This window comes from Taurulus bubalis (genome assembly GCF_910589615.1).
Source record: "Taurulus bubalis genome assembly, chromosome: 13".
In the NCBI taxonomy this organism is placed as follows: Eukaryota; Metazoa; Chordata; class Actinopteri; order Perciformes; family Cottidae; genus Taurulus; species Taurulus bubalis.
The window spans coordinates 21,516,317-21,536,743 of NC_136601.1; the positions used below are offsets into that span (position 1 = coordinate 21,516,317).

The 20,427-nt window shown below is 42.7% G+C and overlaps 1 protein-coding gene across 1 annotated transcript; it reads right to left on the bottom strand.

The window, feature by feature from the left end:
• Positions 1 to 16,384, bottom strand: fmr1 (fragile X messenger ribonucleoprotein 1). Its single transcript, XM_079228703.1, has 15 exons — positions 16,255 to 16,384; positions 12,255 to 12,307; positions 12,067 to 12,160; positions 11,556 to 11,627; positions 10,899 to 11,047; positions 9,238 to 9,331; positions 8,944 to 9,060; positions 8,640 to 8,810; positions 8,394 to 8,472; positions 8,129 to 8,262; positions 7,510 to 7,596; positions 6,869 to 7,130; positions 6,287 to 6,487; positions 5,971 to 6,050; positions 1 to 4,883 (listed from the first exon to the last, which is right to left on the bottom strand). The coding sequence occupies exons 1-15, from the start codon at positions 16,303 to 16,305 to the stop codon at positions 4,584 to 4,586; spliced, it is 1,944 nt and encodes a 647-aa protein (XP_079084829.1). The 5' UTR covers positions 16,306 to 16,384; the 3' UTR covers positions 1 to 4,583.
• Between the last annotated feature and the right edge of the window lie 4,043 nt (positions 16,385 to 20,427).

The following is a 20,427-nucleotide window of genomic DNA, read 5'->3' on the forward strand; positions in this document are numbered from 1 at the left end:
CCACACTCCCTTCTTTTTTTTCTTCTTTTTTTTACAATACAAAGCAAATCCATACTATTGATGCTCTATTGACAATATAGATGTTACTTTCACATGAGCCATTTGTCGACGCACTGCAGAGAATGATCACTGGGATTAAAAAACACAACGTGGCTGCAGTGAGAGCAAAAGGTCCTAACAGATTAGTGAGAGAGAAATTGACACCGATAATACTTGAGAAAAAGAAAGATGAACTTCTTTTCTTTAAGAAAAGAAAAAGCCAGTTACATAACCGTTTTTTCTTGTGACATTTTCTAAAAGGTAAAAGCTCCCCGTGTGTCATTGACTTGGTTTTCAGAACTTAAGTCAAGGAGAAATCTGACAAATTAACAGTATTGAAAAGAAATAAACATATGTATTATTATTATTTTTTCCAGCGTGTCCAAAACTACTGAAATTCTTCAAAGTCCACTATAAAGATGTACATGCATTGCAAGACTAGAAAGGTCCACTCCATCTCTGGTTAAAGATAAGACCTGGCTCAACCTTTGAACTCTTCTCAGTTGCTTTCAAACCACGAGAAAGAGAGAGATATGGAAGAAAGCTACACTGGGGCACACCATTTTGCATCCCAAGCTAACGTAAAAGAAAAGAAAAAGGGGGGGTTCTTATGGCGAAAAAGCCGTGTTTGACTTTGGAACAGACGCAAAGCTCAAGGTCACGAACTGCACTGGCCCACAAAAGCAACTGAATCCGTTTCACAGATCAACTGAACCAGGGCATGAGCTACGGGGTTTATTTCTAGCGACTGTACAAGGAAACACTGAAGGTGCTTCAACGGTATCAGGTCATTTAAAGCCGGCGGTTTCCTGGACCCACCCTTTGAGTTTAAAGGAAGCTCAGAAACACTCGACGACCAAAGGGTGAATCAATGATGTCACGGCAGGAAGTAGCCATCTTTAGGCGTCTGGTCCTTTATCGCTGCCTTATCATCCCTGATTTACATGTCTAGGTTGTGATTCTAGCCACTATTAAAAGGCACATGTCACACAAAATAGGGTGATGTTTCTCTTGAGCATTCAGTTTTCTAGCTATGAATCAACTGGTTTTCCCCCAAAAATGATGAACCAGTTTGTGTGTAATTATTGTGATTTTGAGCTGCGGATGGGGCACAGTGGCTATTTTGAACTTAAAGTCCAGCATATTTAGGTCTGCAGTTGATCCAACCTAATGTAATGCTATGCTCACTGAAGACGCTCCCAATGTACGCTACTTTTTAAAGATTTGGGGAATTACGCTTGTTGGCTTTCTTGCCGAAAGTTTGGCAAGAAGTTTGATACCACTCTCGTGTCGATAGGTAAAGTACAATGCCGGAAGAAGCAGTAAGCTAGTTTAGCTTAGCATTAAAGACTGGAAGCAGAGATAAACAGTCACTGTGCCTGGCCAAGAATTACATAGTTTGCACGCTATAAAATTAAAGCTTTTTGTACAGACGATATGTTAGTTAGTACGCTTTAGAAGTGCGAGTAGGCAGACGACGTTTCCCCGTTTACCGTCTTTATCTAAGCTAAGCTAAGCGCTCTCTGGCGCTTGCTTCATTTTACTGTTTAGACATAGGAGTGGTAACAATCTTTTAGCAAGGATGTCAATAAGCACATTTCCAAGAAAGAAAACATGAAAATAACCCTGTTAGAGCACCACAGAGGGAAGATAAATTAAAGACCATTCCTGAACAATTCCTACGCTACAAGAACAAAATGTGATTTTACCTTTTCGTGAATACAGTATATTAATAAAATGTAAAAATGCCTAGGAATGCCCAGAGAAACCCCAAGAAACGTTTTTTTTTTTGTTTTTTTTATTTTACAGTGACTCTCTCACATTTCAACCATTTTTTTCTTCTTTTCTTTTATCCAAACTAATGCTATCATCAACCTCGCTTCCATCATAAATCCACAAATACCTTCTACACTAAATTGTGTATTTAAATTCAGGGTACAAGTTGGGACAACTGAGTGTAAATAATCTTTAGAGGCCTTCATGCCCCGTACACGGCTCTCTATTAATTTTGATAGTGATGATGATGACGCCACTAAGGATATTTCCATGCAGAGGATTTATGAAGTCAGTAACTCGGTGGCGTCAGCTGAACAGCAGGTTGGAACACCTGTTACTTTGATGTCTGAACACCTGCGCTGTTTAAACAAAGTCACTTTCAGCTATTTGATGCCTGAAACCGCCGTGGGAGCGAAGTTATTGGCCAGAAAACCGCAGAGGTCACCTTACACCATTGTGTATCGCCAATTGTTATTTGTTTATGCATGTAGGTTGAGAGAATCACACATGCAAGAAACATGTAAAAAAAACAGGAGGGGGCGGGGCTTTGAACAGACCATGTAAACATCTTGAATGGAGGAGCATAAATCCAAGGCACTAAGATAGAAAGGAGCCTCGTCATGAACTAGAGGAGTACGGTCAGACGGCAGCACCGGGACTGGTGTGAATACTGAGATTTTACAAACGAGCCTCAGAAAACCGGACTAAATCATTCTTTATCAAACCCGACTTCATACTCTAAGTTCGTCACAGTCAAGTTTAGTGAAACGGCTCCGAGTCAAAGCAAGCAGAGGAAATGCACATTTCCAATCATGTAAATTAAAAATAGATTGCATCTTTTATGGTTGCGGAACAAGACCCAATATTGCGGTTTAATGACAATTCCGATTGGTTGTATCAAAGTGAAATAAGGAAAAGGAAAAAAATGCTGAGGTAAGAGGGGCGGGTCCAGAATAAGTTGGAAAAACCAGGAAGAATTAAACTTACACCAATTTTTTTTTATTATATTGTCAAGGTATAACTCAATGAAACGTTGCTTCTTCTACAGTAATACTTCAAACAGGTTTTCTAACTGCAAAACAAAATAAAGGTTAAATACAAATGTTTTCATAAATTAAGAAAAAGCTTATGTTCTACATTCACAATGTTGCCGCCTTAATCCTGCATCCTGATCGGGTTTGTCTGAAATCAAAGAGTGCTTAGTTAAATGTAAGTGCGTGGAACTATACAAAAGCTACCAGCCTCTGGGAAATATCCCACTGCTGAGGTCCAAAAAGCTCTCCGTCGGTCTGGTAAAGGATGGGAACCCCCCCTTGGTAAGGCGTTTTAGTCGTGACCGCTTCCTTTAGAACGACTTTATACTATTGTGCAGGTTGGACCCGTTTCTGGCCATTGTACGCTGCATTTAGAATCCTTCTATCCGTGCTGAGATTTACAGTAGATACTTTTTTTTTTTGTGATGTCTTAAAATATCAGAACACTCCCCAGGCTTTAATTTTGTTTTTCTCTGGGGTTCTCATCTCCACAGAGCTTTCCGGTGTCACCGTGGACATCTTGTGTGGGGGAGTTAAAAAAACAACAGTGTTTATGATCTTCATGCAGCCTGCTTAAAAACTTTTTTTGTATTTTTTTTTTTTTTTTGTACAAAGAATTTCTGAGGGTACGCTGAACCGAGCACTTCAGCTCGCTTTGAACCGTTGACCTAGCCAGGCGTCCTGGTCACAGGTAATTCATATTTAAATATAACAGCAGTGCAAGACGTTTTGTACCCTGTTGAAGACTCGTAGGAGTTACTATCTTTGCTTCTGCAAAAGCTTTTTGGAACACCATATTTGCATCGGAGTGCCTCAGATTTATGATTCCCCGTTGGTACGTCCAATGCGTAGTTGGATTCATGCTCGGTCTGGAGGATTTCTACTTTTTTTTTTTAGGCAACAAGAAACTAAAACACAGATGATTTAAAATGAGAGAAGCGTCGGTTGGGATTTCATTGCCTCGTGCATACCTGTTCGAAATTCCTCCTAAAACAGGGACACTTTGAACTCCTCAAGTGTTGGATTTTGGAGCTTTAGACCACCAAAAATAAATTCCCAACCAGTGGGAAACACCAACGCCACTAAAACTGTGAGCCGTCATCAGCTCTACAATTAACATCTGCAGTAAAAAATGTCGTACAGCAGGAGGGAAGTTCCTTCCACATGTTTTCATGCTGCTGTAATTCTGGGTTCCCTTGTCAACCAATTATTTCCTTTTTTTTTTTTTTTCCTTGTGTGAGGAAGTCCAAACAGGGCTGTGGCAAAAAAAGAAATTGAAATCCATCCGATTTAGTTGACTTGAAAAACAAGCAAATAAGTATTTGCCTGTGAAGGGATGTTTGGGGTGAGTGCCTCTGTGAGAGTTGAGTCAAATCCCTCCTCTTCTTTTCCTTTTGTCCCAAAAAAAAAGTACTGTTTCTTTTTATTTTGTCCCCTCAATGAAGAACAGGACAAACCGGAACAGTCGGGGACGAATTGGACCCGGAAACTCAAAAGACCCCAACAGAGCGGCCCAGCAGAAACCAGATGGCCTCTGGTCTACGACTTCACTACGGTAAACGCTTCGGTGCTGATGAGATGTGTGTATTCACGTGTTTGACAAAGACAGAGAAAGAAAAAAGCGAGAGAGACTCTACGATGGTTTATGACGAGTTGCCTATGTGTGTGTGTGTGTATGAGTGTGTGTGTATGAGTGTGTGTGTGTCTAAGTGAGAAGGTCCTCCAGTGGTGTGTCTACGACACTCCGTTCACCAGCGGAGGAGCGTCCTGTTTGTCCTTCTTCATCCCTCGGTCTCTGATGGGTCTCTGATGGTGGTGGCGAGGCGGGCCTTCGCTGCCACCGACGCCAGTGCCGACGCCACCCTGGGATGAGGACAGCCCTCCTCCTCCTCCTGCTGCTGCTGATGCTGCTCCTCCGCCTGCTGCTGCTGCTCCTCCTCCTCCTCCTCCTCCTCCTGCTGCTGCTGCTGCTCCTCCTCCTCTCCCCCCCGGGGAGTGCTGCACGCTGCGCTCGTTGTTACCATCCACACGGATCTGCGGGAGAAAGGAAATATGTAGTCTGGAGGCAAATAAGTCAAATAAGCTAGGGATGTTATTAGATGATCGTATCAGAGGAGTCATTACCCAGGACCTCAAGTGGGAGCTGAACATCAGCCCCATCACCAAGAAGGCCCAGCAGAGGATGTACTTCTTGAGGTAGCTGAAGAAATTCAACCTGCCAAAGACCATGACGGTGCAGTTCTACACTGCCATCGTTCAGTGCATCCTCTGCTCCTCCATCACCGTCTGGTACGCTGCAGCCTCTGCCAAGGACAAGGGCAGGCTGCAGCGCATCATCCGCTCTGCTGAGAGGGTGATTGGCTGTAATCTGCCGTCCCTCCAGGACTTATTCGCTTCAAGGACTCTGAAGCGAGCTGGACATGACATGTTGAGTCCCTTCCCTCTGGCAGGAGGCTGAAGTCCATCAGGACCAAGAACTCATGCCACACTAACAGTTTTTTCCCCATCAGCAGTCGGGCTCATCAACAGAGCCCAGGACCCCCACTGACTGACCCTGTCACCCCCAGGACTATTTCTTACCGGTCACTCCCCTGCACATACACTTGTCACTTTAACATACACTTACAGAACCCTTGTTTACATTACTGTTATCTGTTTGTCTGAGCACATTATTTTATACTTAATGTAATATCTATTGCACTGATTGTCTTGTCTAATGTTATGCACAAGGAATTTTTCTTGGCGGAAGGCCAAGAAAAATTCCTTGTTTGAGTAAACATACCTGGCAAATAAATGGTTCTGATTCTGATTCTTCTGAGATTCTGATTTAAGGCATTGTAACTGTGTTCTACCGCATAAAATACGTGTTTGAGTTCTCTCTGCTTCAAGCCATGATTGGGCTGTTTCCATAGAGGTGCAGGACTTTTACATTGCAGTGAAGATCAAGGCCACAGAGAGAAAAATAAGGCTGAAGCAAAAAATAATACAAAATTGGGGTTCAGGAGTTAACTAGGAAAGAAGAAAAGAAACATGTGTTCACTTCTGGTTCTAATAGTAGGAGCCAATATTTGTCTCATCCTCTACAGGTCATTCAACCAGAGGATCGTTTTAGCGGTCGTACCTGTAGAGTCTCTTCCTGCGCTCTCGTCTTGGGGTCTCGGACATGACGAGGCCTCGGATCGCTCCACTGCATGTCGTCACCTAAAACCAGGACGGACAACACCTGAGTCCGCTGACCACACACTCATTTCCTTCCCATAAAATAAAAATGTTTTAATAAAAAATATGTATGTAAAATCTCCAGCTAAACAGTAGGAAAAAAAAGGAGTAGTTGAAGGTTTTATCAAAAGTTTTCATCTTATACTTGACTTCTGTGTCCTGGATGACACCAAATAGCGGCAAAGATCAATGGCAGCTAATGGTGAACGACAACCTACCTTTGTACCCTCCTCCTCCTCTTCCTCTCCCGCCTCGTCCCCGTAGCCCTCCTCCACCTGGTCTCCTCCTCCCGTCTGTCCGTCTGGGCATGGTCCCGCCTCCCGTCAGTAGCTCCTCGGTGGGGGCCAGCGACCAATCGCTGAGCTCGTCTTTGTGGTCCGACTCCGTCTCTGAGGCGTTGGATGCCTCTGAGTTGGTGCCTGGGGGAGACGGAGTGCACGAGTCAGACCTCATTCAAACTGCCTCGGAAATACTAGGTTTGATCAATATTTAGTTGTATTATATAAATCACCACATGGGGGAGGGACTTTCATGGAATATAGCTGAAAATAACCTCATATAAGCAAGAGAATCAGCTCTTTCGCTGTCATTGAGTCTTTCACATCCTAACCAATGGCCGTACAGCTAGCTAACAGCACGGCTAACTGGAACTGCCAAACACTTGAGACAAGTATTTCAAATTAAAGCCTCAGATCAGTTTGTTTGCCTCGTATGTGCACAAGTACCGTACTTGAAGAAGATATGAATATGATGGATTCAAACGATAAATTCACTTTGTATTTGGTCTTTTTAACACGCACCTGAGGCGAAAGCTGCACCTCCTCCTCCTCTTTGCCCTCTGCCGCCTCTTCCTCCCCTTCCTCCGTAGGGCTTCCCTCCTCCTCCGCCTCCTACTCCCCCTCTCCCCATGCCCATGCCCATCCCCAGCCCCATGCCGTTATCGAACACGTAGGTTTTGTCTTTGAGGGTCCGCGGCCCCGTCCCGCCTCCTCCGCCTCCCCCTCCGATCTGTCTCAGCTGCTCGTCGATCTGAAGGCGCTCCAGGCGAAGCTGATCCACCTCCTGCGGACACGGAGAAAAACATGACAATTTGTGCGTTTACACGCCGCGCACTAGTAGCCTGGGTTCAGTCGTGTCTTCGCAGCATCCCGGGAGGGTCAGTGTGGTGGCGACACTCCCCCGAAACTGGGCTCTGAATTGGACCAAAGCATTTGTTTCATGGGTGCTTGAAGAAACCAACGAGTAAATGTAGCGGACTAATACAAATCTGATCTCTGCATTTGCCCTCCACTCACAGTAACAGTCAGGACGACTTACAAGGCATTTGTGGGAAAAGAGTTGGCAGTTTTAATCTTTTACTGCGATGACACCAGCCTCAACTCACATGCATATAAGCATTATCTTCCAATGTTAAAGCAAATATATGGGTGGTTATACGCACCTTAAGGTAGTTGAGGTGATAGTCCAGAAGCACTGTAGCATTGGAGATGCTTTCCTTGGTCCCCACAAACACAAAGGGCACCATTCCCTGTGAGACGAAGGAGGAAGAATAAATGATCTCGTCTCGCATCTGATCTGTTCAAAAATGAGGAATACTCACCGCAGTAAACATTCATTAGAGGAATCAGAGGTTGATGATTTAGGGGAATGAAGGTTGAGTCTGACTTCAGTATGCGGTAAAAACAAACTAAACTAAACTGGTAGTTATGCAAGTTACTATTAGGAACTTTAAACTGGTTGTGAAACGGTGTCACTGTAATACAGAAATACCCTACATGAGTAAACAAAACAATCAGCGAGAGGATTGGACATTTCTAGAAAGCCGTTCTCAATGCTCGCCATCGGCACCACCGGGGGAAAAGACTAAATCATGCAGGACACATCACTGAGCCCACTGGAGGGGTGGGAGACACGGGGAAACCCAAACCAGGACTGGCGCTCAGAAACACTACCCACTTTCCATCCACAGGGACCTCCAGCATCGACAAAGAAATTAAAAAAAAGTTCCTCATAGTGACTTTAAGTAAACGAAGGTGCTGGTCCATTCTTTTCTGACTCACCTCCTCTGTTGCCGCCGCCGCCGCTGCCGCTATCGCGGGCTTTTTGTCGTTCTCCGGCTCAATGCGAACACGAACCACCCCGGACTTATCAACCACCTCCTGGATCAGCTTGCCGTTTTTGCCGATCACCTTCCCTGTAAGATCGGAAACAGCGTCAGACCCAGTCTGCTGGGACGTCAAGGTCCAACAGTCGGGCTCATTTTGAAGAAGTTCAGAGTTATTGCACGGACGAGCTCATCGTCTCCAGCTGGGCGATTTCTCTCACCTACTAAGTTCCGGGGAACTTTGATGACATCTTCGGAGAACTCCAGGAAACTCCTCGCTATGCGCACAGCATCATGGTCCTGAGACAGACGGCAGCATTCTGTCACTTGCTCATCTCGCTCCGTTTTATAACGTGAATATAATTGGTATAAATAACAAGAAGCTTTGAAGCTGGTTCATCCAGACCGCACACAGCCGGGTCTACACTGATGAATCCAGTGTCTCAGTCCATCTTATGACATCCTACCTCTCCGTATATGTGAAAGGTGCACGTCTCCTCGTCCAGGTCTATGTTGGTGACTCCGGGGACTTTACGGGCCTGCTGAATGTTGGCCCCGTGGGTCCCGATGGCCAGACCCATGAGATCGTCCCGAACGATAAACTGTTCATGAAACCGCGACGCCAGCTGCCTGGAACTCTGCGGAACAACAACGGAGGAGTGAATCCGGATGGACAAACCTCTAATAAAGCTATGATCATATATGTGTGTGTGTGTGTGTGTGTGTGTGTGTGTGTGTGTGTGTGTGTGTGTGTGTGTGTGTACGCCATACCTCCAGTTGCCTGTTGGCCTCCTCGTTCCTCAGCATGAGCGACAGTTTGGTGCGGAGGCTCCTGAAGTGCATGTCACTCATCATGTTGGCCCGCTTCGTCGTGACCTCGTTCACAGACTGAGAGAACAATCACAGCGTAATTCACTCAGGACCTGACTTTTTCAAATATGCGACTCTGATGGAGGTCAACCACAGCGTTATCCATCTCAACTCACACACAGATTGTTTAAGAAAATGTAAGAAAAATCATTTTTTTAAAGTATTTATGTAAATTAGGTTAATTACTCAACCAACCAAAATGACCAGCTGCCTTTTCTCCGAGTCGTAGACGACGTTGAAAGCGCCCACGGCTTTTATAAAGTCTTTGTGTGCCGATTCCTTGGAGCACCTGTCGACACAGTAACATTTCACTACGTGTTGATTTGAGTCCCGAAACAAGTCAGCAGTTATTACTGACAGATTTATGTACAGCTGACACACTGTGCCTTCTAATGAGGCATCATTTAGTTCAATTACTCTTCAGAGCCCAATACAAACATGTACATGTTAGAGTGGGGCGATATTGATATTTCCCAACTGATGATATTGCTTTTAAGAATTACAATATCAGAAATGATCACCCCACCCAAAAAACAAAAAGCTGAATAGATGATGGACACAACGTATAGGCAGAAAGCACTATTTCACACACAGACATTAGAGGTCAATAAACCGTTGACTGTCATGTTTATTTTTTATTGCCTTTGATTGGTCCTGATGCTGGGAGCGGCGATCCGTAGCGTTTAGTCCCAACTTGTTTGCCACAGAACTTACAAATCATTTGTTTCCGTTCTCTCGCTCTTTTTCATTTGGTTTAAAATGAAATAATTTGCATTTGCTTTTTGCCAACGGGAGAGGACATCTTTCCTGCTGGAGTTTTACCGAATAGTTTGAAGCTTCATTCATAACTTCACATTTAAAATGATTATTATTAGCATACATAAACATGATGTGCAATAGTGTACTGGCTTCCACCACCTTCTCCTCCCTCTCTCTCAAAAACACACACAGGCCATCAGATAGATGTAATCATTTCCAAAATGCACACCTACTTTTTATCCAACTCAGGGTTGGAAACCTATTTTATTTATCTCACTAAATATTCTGCTTCAGTCCACATTTGTTGGCATTTAGCCTTCAACTGCAATTTCATTGAGGATATAAACTGTTTACCTGAATCAACAGGGCGGTCTAGCAGCAATCCAACAGCACCATAAATGACATTCATATAACCACAGACACACTAAATCATACGGAGGCTGGCATGTTGCCACTGTTTTTGCAGTGAAGCAGAGAGAAAGCAAGAGAAAAGAGAGACTAAATGTAGGGCATTAAATATGGTTCTGGTGCTTTGGACACGTGAGGATCATTATCGTGGTGCGATAAACTCGTCATACAGCCCAGGCCGATGTATGACGCCCATCCACTGACATTTACTAAAGGCTTTACTATAAGAGTCTGATTCTTGCAATGACAGGTTCTACATGATAAAGCCAACAGGAATGTGGCTCACGCCTTAAACGGCTGCTACATTTTTGACTGGTGTGTTAGTGGTATACACCTCTGCTGTCTCCTGGCATTAACACTGTGTCACTTAGAAACACAGCGACACTTCAGCAGGTTCAGTTTCAACGTTTCCCTCCTGACAAGGTACTGATACGTGTCGGCAACTGTCGGCTACGCCAATACCTTTGTTAAGGCTGAGCTTGCAGCAATGTAATCATAATAACTTGGAAACCAAAACGCTCTAGAAAAGCCTGACGTTGAAATGTTCTTGCTTATTCACGTTCCCCCTCTTCCCTTTGCATTTACGTTCCAACTTGCATCAGTCACTTTCCATCTTCCAACAATCAAACAAAATGTTCATCGCCTGCCCGGAGGTTAATTTTCGGGGGCATAAAAAGCATCAAACTTACATCTGCCGTAGATCCTCGGGTACGTCCAGTCTGATCTTGATGAAGGTGGTTTTGGTGGCCGGTTTATTGGGGTTGACCGGCCGTAACCGCTCCAGCGTCACGATCTCATTTAGCGTAGCATCACACGCGGCGTACTCTATTACGTAAAACTAGAGACACAAAGAGAGACGGGTACCGTTAACGCCCTACTTTGCACATTAGGGTTGGACAAATATAGAAGTAATAACTGTATCAATGCATAAAATATACATGTCAAACTTTCTAGAAAGAATTTGGTTACGGCAGAGAGATAAACAGGCAGAAGATGAGATACTGATAGACACAGGTTAGCCCAAATAAAATCTTCCAATCAATGGTTTAAAAGCTGATATTTGGATCCTGATCAAAGCAGTGAGACTTTGAAAGACAGGAAGTAAACTCACAAGCTCAAAATCAACAACCGCCTGAACGGCGGTATATTTGTAAGCTGATTATCTACACCGAGTCACTTCAAGGACTTTAACAGACATCTTATATTTTCCAAGACCAAATGAACTCGTGTGAATATTGCTGCCGTCACAATCCGGTTTTATTTCTCTGATATCTTGACAGCCGGCCCCGCCTTATGCGATGATATTGTAAGCCACATTTAAGAGAGATTTCAGTCAAGAGTCTTACCTCTCCTTTGACCATGCGAACCTTGGCCAGCCACCATCCACATGGCTCCTTGTCATTAGCCCTGGAATATACCTGCACACACACACACACACACACACACACACACACACACACACACAGTCAATTTCACAGCTGAGATGATAACAATGAAAGGAATCCGGCATAAAGAATGCAAAGACACATGTAATGCATAAAAACACTGATCTGGGCTCATTTTATTATTCTGATAGAAAAGGAAATGCTATTCATTTTGAAACTTACTTAAAAAAATATCAATCAAGGAAAAATAGAACAAAGAAAGACAATATTGCTTATTCGTTTTTCCCTCTCAATTTTCTTTTCAAGTCTTACTAGTTTATGTAACGGCAGGTATTTTTTCTGTGAGCCTTAAGAATCTGTTCAGCCGACAAATGCAGATAACCAACATACGTCGCACAACCGCTCTCCGCTTTCTGAATAAACTGCATCTGATGGATATATTAATGTCATGAAGGCATTGAATCGGTCCCACCTCGACCTCGTCGCTCTCGTTGATCTCCTTGCAGGAGCCCGTTGGGGGAGGAAAGCGCACATCCTGGAATGTGATTTGACGCTCCGGCTGCCAACTGGGGGACAGACGGACAAACGTGACCAAAGACCAGTGTGAAGTCTGTTACTGGCGAAAGGTTACGGTTTCATGTTGTGTTGTGCATTACTCACTTGTTTTCGAACGCCACAGTGACCGCTCCTTCGTGAACATCCTTCACAAAGGCCTAAAAGGATCATAGAGGGGACGTAAGGACAGTTAGAGAAACCAGGGTTTGACATACCTGTATGAATGAGCAGAGCAGTGAAAAAAGTGCGTAAAGGGGTTACAGTTCTGCTACCAAAGGCCTGACCCAAGCCCAAAGCGGTTAGTGGCAACAAAACTGTACTCTTTGGGCTCGATTCAGGTTTGGCTGTCTCTCTCTGTGGTTGTTGTTCACACAGTCTGTGTCCATGTGTGTCAAGTATCGCAAGTAGGACACGCAATGCCTAGAAGGAAGAGAGAGAGAGAGCGAGACGGGGAGCCTCGTCTGTGGGTCGCATTAGCCTGGCAAGCTAACGGTCAGAAACGAAGCGAAAGAAAATCCAAGAGGAGAGCTTCTCAAAATCCCCAATGATTCAGGGCCACCCGGTAGCAAACGGGACGGCTACTTGAACTGTGGAGGCCAGGAAAGACCGTGTTCGTCTGGCCTATTTTGGGAAAACATTCAAAACAGGAGTTTTGAATATCATAGTTTAGTATATATATTATCAATATATAATATTGAGTTTTCAAAGTATCATATACGTTAGTAGTGTAGTGGAGCATGCTATACGTAACGTGTGCTAGCAGATAAGTGCAATGTGTGTGGTGTTATTGCCATTAAAGATGCAACAGGAACAGCTTATTGGTTTAAATTGGAAAACAGCAGGTGGGCCATAAACCCGCTGAAGTTTGCTGTTTTTTTAAATGTTTTATTATTATTCTTAATGAGAAGGATTCTGGCACATAATCGGCTTCCACATTTTACAGGAAGCAAAATATGAGTTATTCTTATCACAGGAGGATGCACTGTAGTGGTGAATGTTATCTTGGAACGTGAAAACCATGAATGCAAGAGAAGATCAAGCTTCTCTTTTCAAAACAAGTCTGGGTTAATTTCTTAGTGAAATTATATTTGAAAATAGTATTAGTATAAACTAACTCATGAGCATCATCATGAGTCTTCTGCCCTGTACAGAGTTTTCCACAGTAAAGACCAGTGTTGTCATGATACTGGAATTTCTAACTTTGATACAATATCTTGAAAAATATAACCATTCGAAAGGAAAAATGTACACAACACTGAGAACATTCAATTTTAGATCTTTTAATAAAAGATAAATAGAGATGTGTGTGTGTGTGTGTGTGTGTGCGCCACCTCCTTGTTGGAGAGAAGTGAGAGCAGAAAACACAACTGGTACCTTTGTGTCGATACTGTGGAACATTAGTATTGCAACCGTTGCAAACAATCATTATCTTGATGTATCATTACCACGTTATTTTGACAACACTACCAAAGAATACAATATGTTATCTGTTCATTAAAAGCTAAATGTCCAATACGTTTGAGATGCCAGAGACAGGACGATGCCACTTTACTTTCCACTTGTCAAATTTACATAATTACTTCATTCCGTGCACTGTATTTTAACTTGTATATTATGTAGATCCAATTGTAAATATTCATGCTCCCTTTTTATTGCACTCTGTTTTATGTTTACCGTTAAATGTTTATTGTTAAATGTTATGCACCTCCCGCCAGGGCAAATTCCTTGTATGTGTAAACTTACTTGGCAATACATGGTTCTGATTCTGATGAGGTAACAGCTAATGAATAAAAGCTTTTTAAATCACTAAAAGATCATATCAGAAAAACTTGATGACGAATGTCTTGATCAACCAAACTTAACACAATCAGAGTCAAATGAAACATAATGGTCTTAAAGACAGATCTCAGGATCAAAACTTTTCTGTTTGACCTGAAAAGAAAGAAAATAAGAAGAAAACAAATCTTTCATAACCTCCAAACTATTTATAATACATTACATCCTGTCCAAGTGCCAGTTTTATCACATCTGGGATTAGCACCCTGGACCCGGGCGTCTTATCCAGTGGACTACTGAACAGCACCAGGACACGCCTCTGTATCCTACAGCTCTGTTTACTCTGTGGAGATTGCTCAAGTTTTAGAAATGGAGTGATTGCATTCAAGTCCATTCCAAAACTAAAATGGCAAGAATCATGTAAGTGCATCAACTTCTCCAAATGTGCTACATTTAGGGACAATAAGTCTAAATGCATTTTCCCAGGACTAAATAGTAATTCTAGCCAATGCCATGTTGTGTATCACACACTGGTCATGACTCATTTCAGGAGCGCCTCAGAGACTGACTCAATGCTTGTTGATGACATCAGCATTTATCCATTTTTGCAAAAGATATTCAAAAACATGTACAATGACTTGATAACAAAATGGCAGGGCAGTGTGATAATTGCATTAGCTCGGCACCAGCACGCAGAGAAAGTTGAGAGCCGTTGACAAAGTGTTGATGAGGAAAGTGTATCTGGTGGATCCCATTGGACTAATTTCCTGAGAATCGCCTTTAAGTCCGATCATTTGACAAGAACACCTGCCAAATAATAAAACGGTATTCAAACTGTGCCAAAAAAATAATACAAAAATCACTGTTAGCATCTATCAAAGTGACAAGAGTATGACTGCTTGCTGATGCCGCCACCTTTAAACTTGTCTCAAGGACTGATTTAGATCCACTTCCAATTCAGGAACTTGCTTTGAGTGAAGCGCTTCATTTCCTTACTCCAAACATGTCAGCTGGCAGCGAACGCAGCCCGAGATGAATGAACATCGCTGCAGTGCACCGCGGGGCTGGCAGGGCGGCTTAGCAGGCCGATTGATTACGTCTCAAAATACTTTCCCGTACACATCCATCCATTCATATTCATTACATTAGTTTGGCGGCAGCACTTCTACAGCGACAATACGTGTAATCAATCCCTATTCAAGTCTCACCAGTACAGCTGTTGTTTTCTTTAAGGTTATACTGGTGGAACTGGGAGTTGACATGGTGCCAATATATTTACGGTTTCCAACTTTCTTCTTTTGCTCTGCTAATATTGCATTTATTCAGCGGCTATGCTTATTAGTTACGTTCCAATCAAAGCACACATTTATAAAATATCAATCATCTCTTTTTTTTTCCTCCACTGCTCTCTTGTGTCACCAACCATTCTTTTAATCATGACAATCGAACAGAACTGAACATTTTTTAAAGGATTTAGTCCCACAAAATGCCCTGAGTGGCCTACTTTCACTTTTGCTTCCAAAGTAGTTGCATGTCTTATATTCCAAAATAACCTTGTTTGTGATATTGTAATCAAGCAACGGTTTCCTACGCATTCGTACTAGTCATTGACTTTCGTTTTCGATGATGGCACGGATTGTGTTACTAACCCTAAAAGACTGAAGTCATTCTTCCGCACCTGAGCAACCGTGGTCAGGGCATCAACACCTGTACGTCCATATCCGACCCGAGCACCCCGAGCCCGTCTCTCGGCCCCTGGTGTAGCGCGAATACGACCACACATAAACCCCCAAATACACCTTCGTCCTCACGTTACTTGTTGACTCTCGTTTTCAGAATTAGACCGAATCGCTCGGCGAGCCTGAATAGAAATAGAAAGCTACCGGCCCGCTGAGGGAAACAACACCCGAGCGTTCCGCTTTTATCCTGAATTAAGTTGTAGCCGTTAACGATATAAACACAATTCACGACCAACGGACGGACCCCTGCCCATCACTTTACCAAGAACACCCAATTACGACCGCGTCCATATTAGCAACACTTCCAACATTGCTTTAGCAACGTCGTTGTCGCCGATAGCTCACTAATTGTTGCCAGCAGCGCGGAGGTTACGGCAGCATCTCCGCGTTAGCTTTGTTTACAGATCCGTCTCCAGCCCCCGCGTCCCGCTGGACGGAAGCACCGAGGAGGCCCGCAGACACAAGCGGGCTGGAGTCCGGCAACACAACTCCATGTCGGCGAGCCCAACGCTTAAGCACGCCGCGGTGCCCCGACACCGCACCTGACAAAGCTACAAGGAAAAACACACACACAAAAGTCACCAACTCACCTTATAAAAGGCCCCGCTCGTCCCCCTCACTTCCACGACGAGTTCGTCCATGACGCAAGTTACCACAGCTCGCGCGCTAGCTAGCTAACTAACCGTTGGCGACGTTAGTAGCTAGCTAGCTAGCTGGCTGGGCTAGCCTGACGCTAGCCAAGGCAGAGTTCGCTATCGTCGGGCTGTGTCTCTAAGCTAGCCGAGACCGCCTGCCAGTCGGGTGCGAGGAGAGGCCACGACAACCGTGTGCGACCGTAACGTCGTTTCCCCGTTTTTTTGTTTTTTTTTGCACCGCCTGTTAATGAATCTCGCGTTTTTTGTTTCTGGCGGATTCGCGGTCCCGGGGCGTAGGGTGGACCGAGTGCGGATACCACGGAGTGGGCTGCGTTAGCTGGCGCTAGCTAGTTATGTTAATGTTGTGTGATTAGTGGTGGAGCAGCTACTGCTGGTTGCATCTCTCCATGTGACGTCTCCGCGTTCTTCCTCGACTGAAATCCGAGGCTGGCTTCACTCATCGGAGCCTATTGCTGCTCTCCACAGGTAATACACAGGAATGTCTGTGTCGGAGAGAATGTCGGACAATTCATCGAAATAAAAATGACCATTGTCTTTATCCTGCAATGAACACAAATAATAATATCCCAGCACCACAGTGGAAACATATTTATCTGAAATATATCTGGCTAATATCTCACTTATTCGTCTTTACTTAATTTCACAATATGGACTTTCCAAAAATAAAAAGCACAATTGGGTAAATAATGATTTATCTTTCTTTGACTGATAATTCGATTATCTATCATGAACTTTGGTCCCACTGTGGAAACAAACCTCCACAAAAGGGGGTTTCAGAACCCAGGACAGCAGACATGTTCTCTTAATAAGATAATCAGTCATCAGTGCTAATTATCACACCTGCTCCTGCTTTATTTGATACAATACCTTTTTTTTGTTTTAACTGCATTTACTTTGTCGGTGAGATTTTCCTCATTTTTTCCATATTTTCAGAATTCTTTACAACTTTTATGGTATTAAAATCACTTGCGGTCGGCTTCATTTCGGATGCCTGTCTCTTGATAGATGACTTTCCAAACCACATCATCCAGTCCCAAGAAATGTTTCCTTTCACACAAATATAGGCCTTTTTCTGGAAGAGCTCAGCATAACTTAATTCATAACATGCTGCACAACCCCCTAAGTGTGAATGTCTACGTCTTTTAGTGTGTCATGGCCCATTATGTGTGTATTAAATATGCAGTGTGTCTCAATAGTGTTCTGTGGTGGACCAGAGTCAGTACGAAAGCGACAATTAAATTCCATGTTTTAACTCTGATCTTTTCTTACACTCAACATTCAGCAGCACTCTTCTACAAACATTAATAGATGCAGGATCTGCTTGATAATTATTATTTTTTCAGCCAAAGACATGGAACAAGCCACATGTTTGGAAACGGACGGACAGACTGATGCAGAAAGAGTGGTATGCGGAGGAAGAAGGAAAGTATGGGTCACTGAAATATAGAAAGTGAGATCCGAGATGGTCAAAGCATGACATAGGGATAAACTATTAAAAGATCCGGGCAGAAATAGAATGAAAGGGCAGTAGATACCGGGTGACAAATGAAGGGTGAAATATGATACAAGATGGGAGAGAAGGAAAACGGAAAAAAACAGACATGAAATCTGAAGTTCCTGTGTGGGAAGGAAAACGGGCTCTGACAATAAATCTGTCAGGACACATGGCCAAAACCGACATGTTACTGAAAACCTCATCACGTTAATGCTTCGGGGGCACATCGTCCCAAAGGCTGACCTAAAAGAAAGTTGAGCGTAGAATGACTGAGCTGAAAGAACGAGGCTCTGAGTCAAGTGAAGCTTCTTCAGCAGTTTTTATCAGAAGTCCCTTTTTTTTTCTTTTCTTTTTTTGAGATTGTAACAACGACAATGTTACATATGAAACATGTGAAAGAAGACAAATCCAACACGACCCAAAACACACAGCCTGAAACACATTGTCTCCTCTGTATCATAAAAAGAAAGACATCATGAAATCAGGTACCACTCTTAGGCTTTTGTTAAAGCACTAACTTGGTACTTTGACTTTTGATCTCGACGTTTTTATCGGAGCTGGTAGTGGGCTCTGCATTATGAGGATGAAGGTGCAGACAGTCAGGAGGCCACTGTTCTGTCGCTGACTGACCTCATGGTGTCCACGTTGACCCCGTGCTGGTGTTGGAGTGTTGACCTACTTCAGGTGGTCTATTCACACTAAAAACCAACTCCCTTTTCAAAATAAGCATAGATGATAAAGTCATTTAAATGTTGTGACTTGATTTCAACTTCCTTGTCTCAAGCTTACAGTTGGCTTTCATGTATGTGATGTATTTGTTTAAATGTTTGCATTCATGTTGATCGTTATAGAATTATGTCTCAAATTATTTGAAAAACTCAATTTGTGTTTGCACGTTGAATTTAATGTGACACCGTGGATCTCCTCCTGTGGGTAAAGGGGAAGTCCCCACACACATTAGTAAATATTACATTATTGTCATTTTATTTGGTGTGTTGAAATTATCTCAAAATGACAGGACAGCTGCCGGCTGGAAGTTTAATTGTAAGCTGAAAATGGCTACAGCTAATAAGCTAACCTGCACCAGCACTATTATATGCGTTACCTGCAGGTTATGCATATAATAGTTACATGAAATGTATAACCAATGTACCCAGAGTGAGGAACTGATGCGTTGTGCCCTGTAAGACTGTAACAATCATTTTGTTGCATTGATTAATCTGCCAATTACTTTCTCAATTAAAAGGTGAAAAATTGTGAATATAATTTTTAAGAGAAATGTCATAAAATGCATTCTTTGGGTTTCGTGTACAGGGACACAACTTTTCCATATTTTTCATGTCGCTCGGAAAAAACTGTTTCAGGACAAAGTTTGGCAACAAAACCACGTAATTAGGTTTAGGAAAATTGTTGAGAATGTAAGGTTTAGGCCACGAACCAGTCTTTTTATATATTGAATCCTAGGTCACTTGCTCTGACTGTTGCTTTGTCACGTGGATGCATTTAAAAAAAGATCCTAATTGACTTTCCATTGGCATTACTTTCGTCCCGAGCAAAACAGACAACTCGTGTCCATGTACATGAAACCAATAGATGGCATTTTGTGACTCTTTCACGACCTGCTGTGATACTTGGCTGGACTTGCAGAGATGAGAGTAAAATAATCAGACTACTGTGTCATAAAAGACAAATGAAACCAGCAAATATTCCCATTTGAGAAGCTGATACAAGAGGACGTTTTTGTGTCTTTTTGTCACAAGATCACCAAAACAATAAATTAAAACAGTTGTAGGTTAACATTCTTTTGATCGACCGACCCTGAACACCTCATCAAGGGAGTGTGCCCTGATCTCTCAAGGACTCACTCCTCACACAGATGTTTATTAAAGGTACATAATACGAGATTGGGAGCATTTTGATTGCCTCTCAATGGCTCTCAACATGACAAGCCTGAGGCTTGAAGCTCAGATAAAAATGACCCCACTATATCTTTATATAGTTAAAAAAGTTGTTTGATACTATATTAATGCTCTGAATGTCGTATATTGCTCCTTTAATGCCACATACAGAATTTTTTTTTTTTTACATTGTGACTTTTTGCAGATAAAGAAAGATACCAGAGTCGGTTTCAAAATGTCAAGGCGCCCCTTCAAGAACAAATAGGGGTTGCAAAAAGAAAGATGCAAACCAACTGCAAAAAGCAGCAACATATATATATATATATATATATATATATATATATATATATATATATATATATATATATATATATATATATATTAAAAAAAACATAATAAAAAAAAAAAACATAACACAAGCAAACATACTGGACATGTGTGTTCTCAACTGTTTGACCTGGATAAAACACAAATGATTTCAAATGTGTGAGAAAGAAAACAGAGAGCGCCTAATGCAACATGTGAAATACATAATGAGATATGCTATTATGGGGATAACTTTATCATACCTTCTTTTTTCAATCATTCCAAACCAAGTCAAACGTTTATTTTAAGTTCATGAAGGAAATACAGGCACATGTCTTTTCTTCAGGCCAGTACAGCCGTCTCACATGTATTACAGCGACTAAATGACGCTACCCTAATGAGAAACAG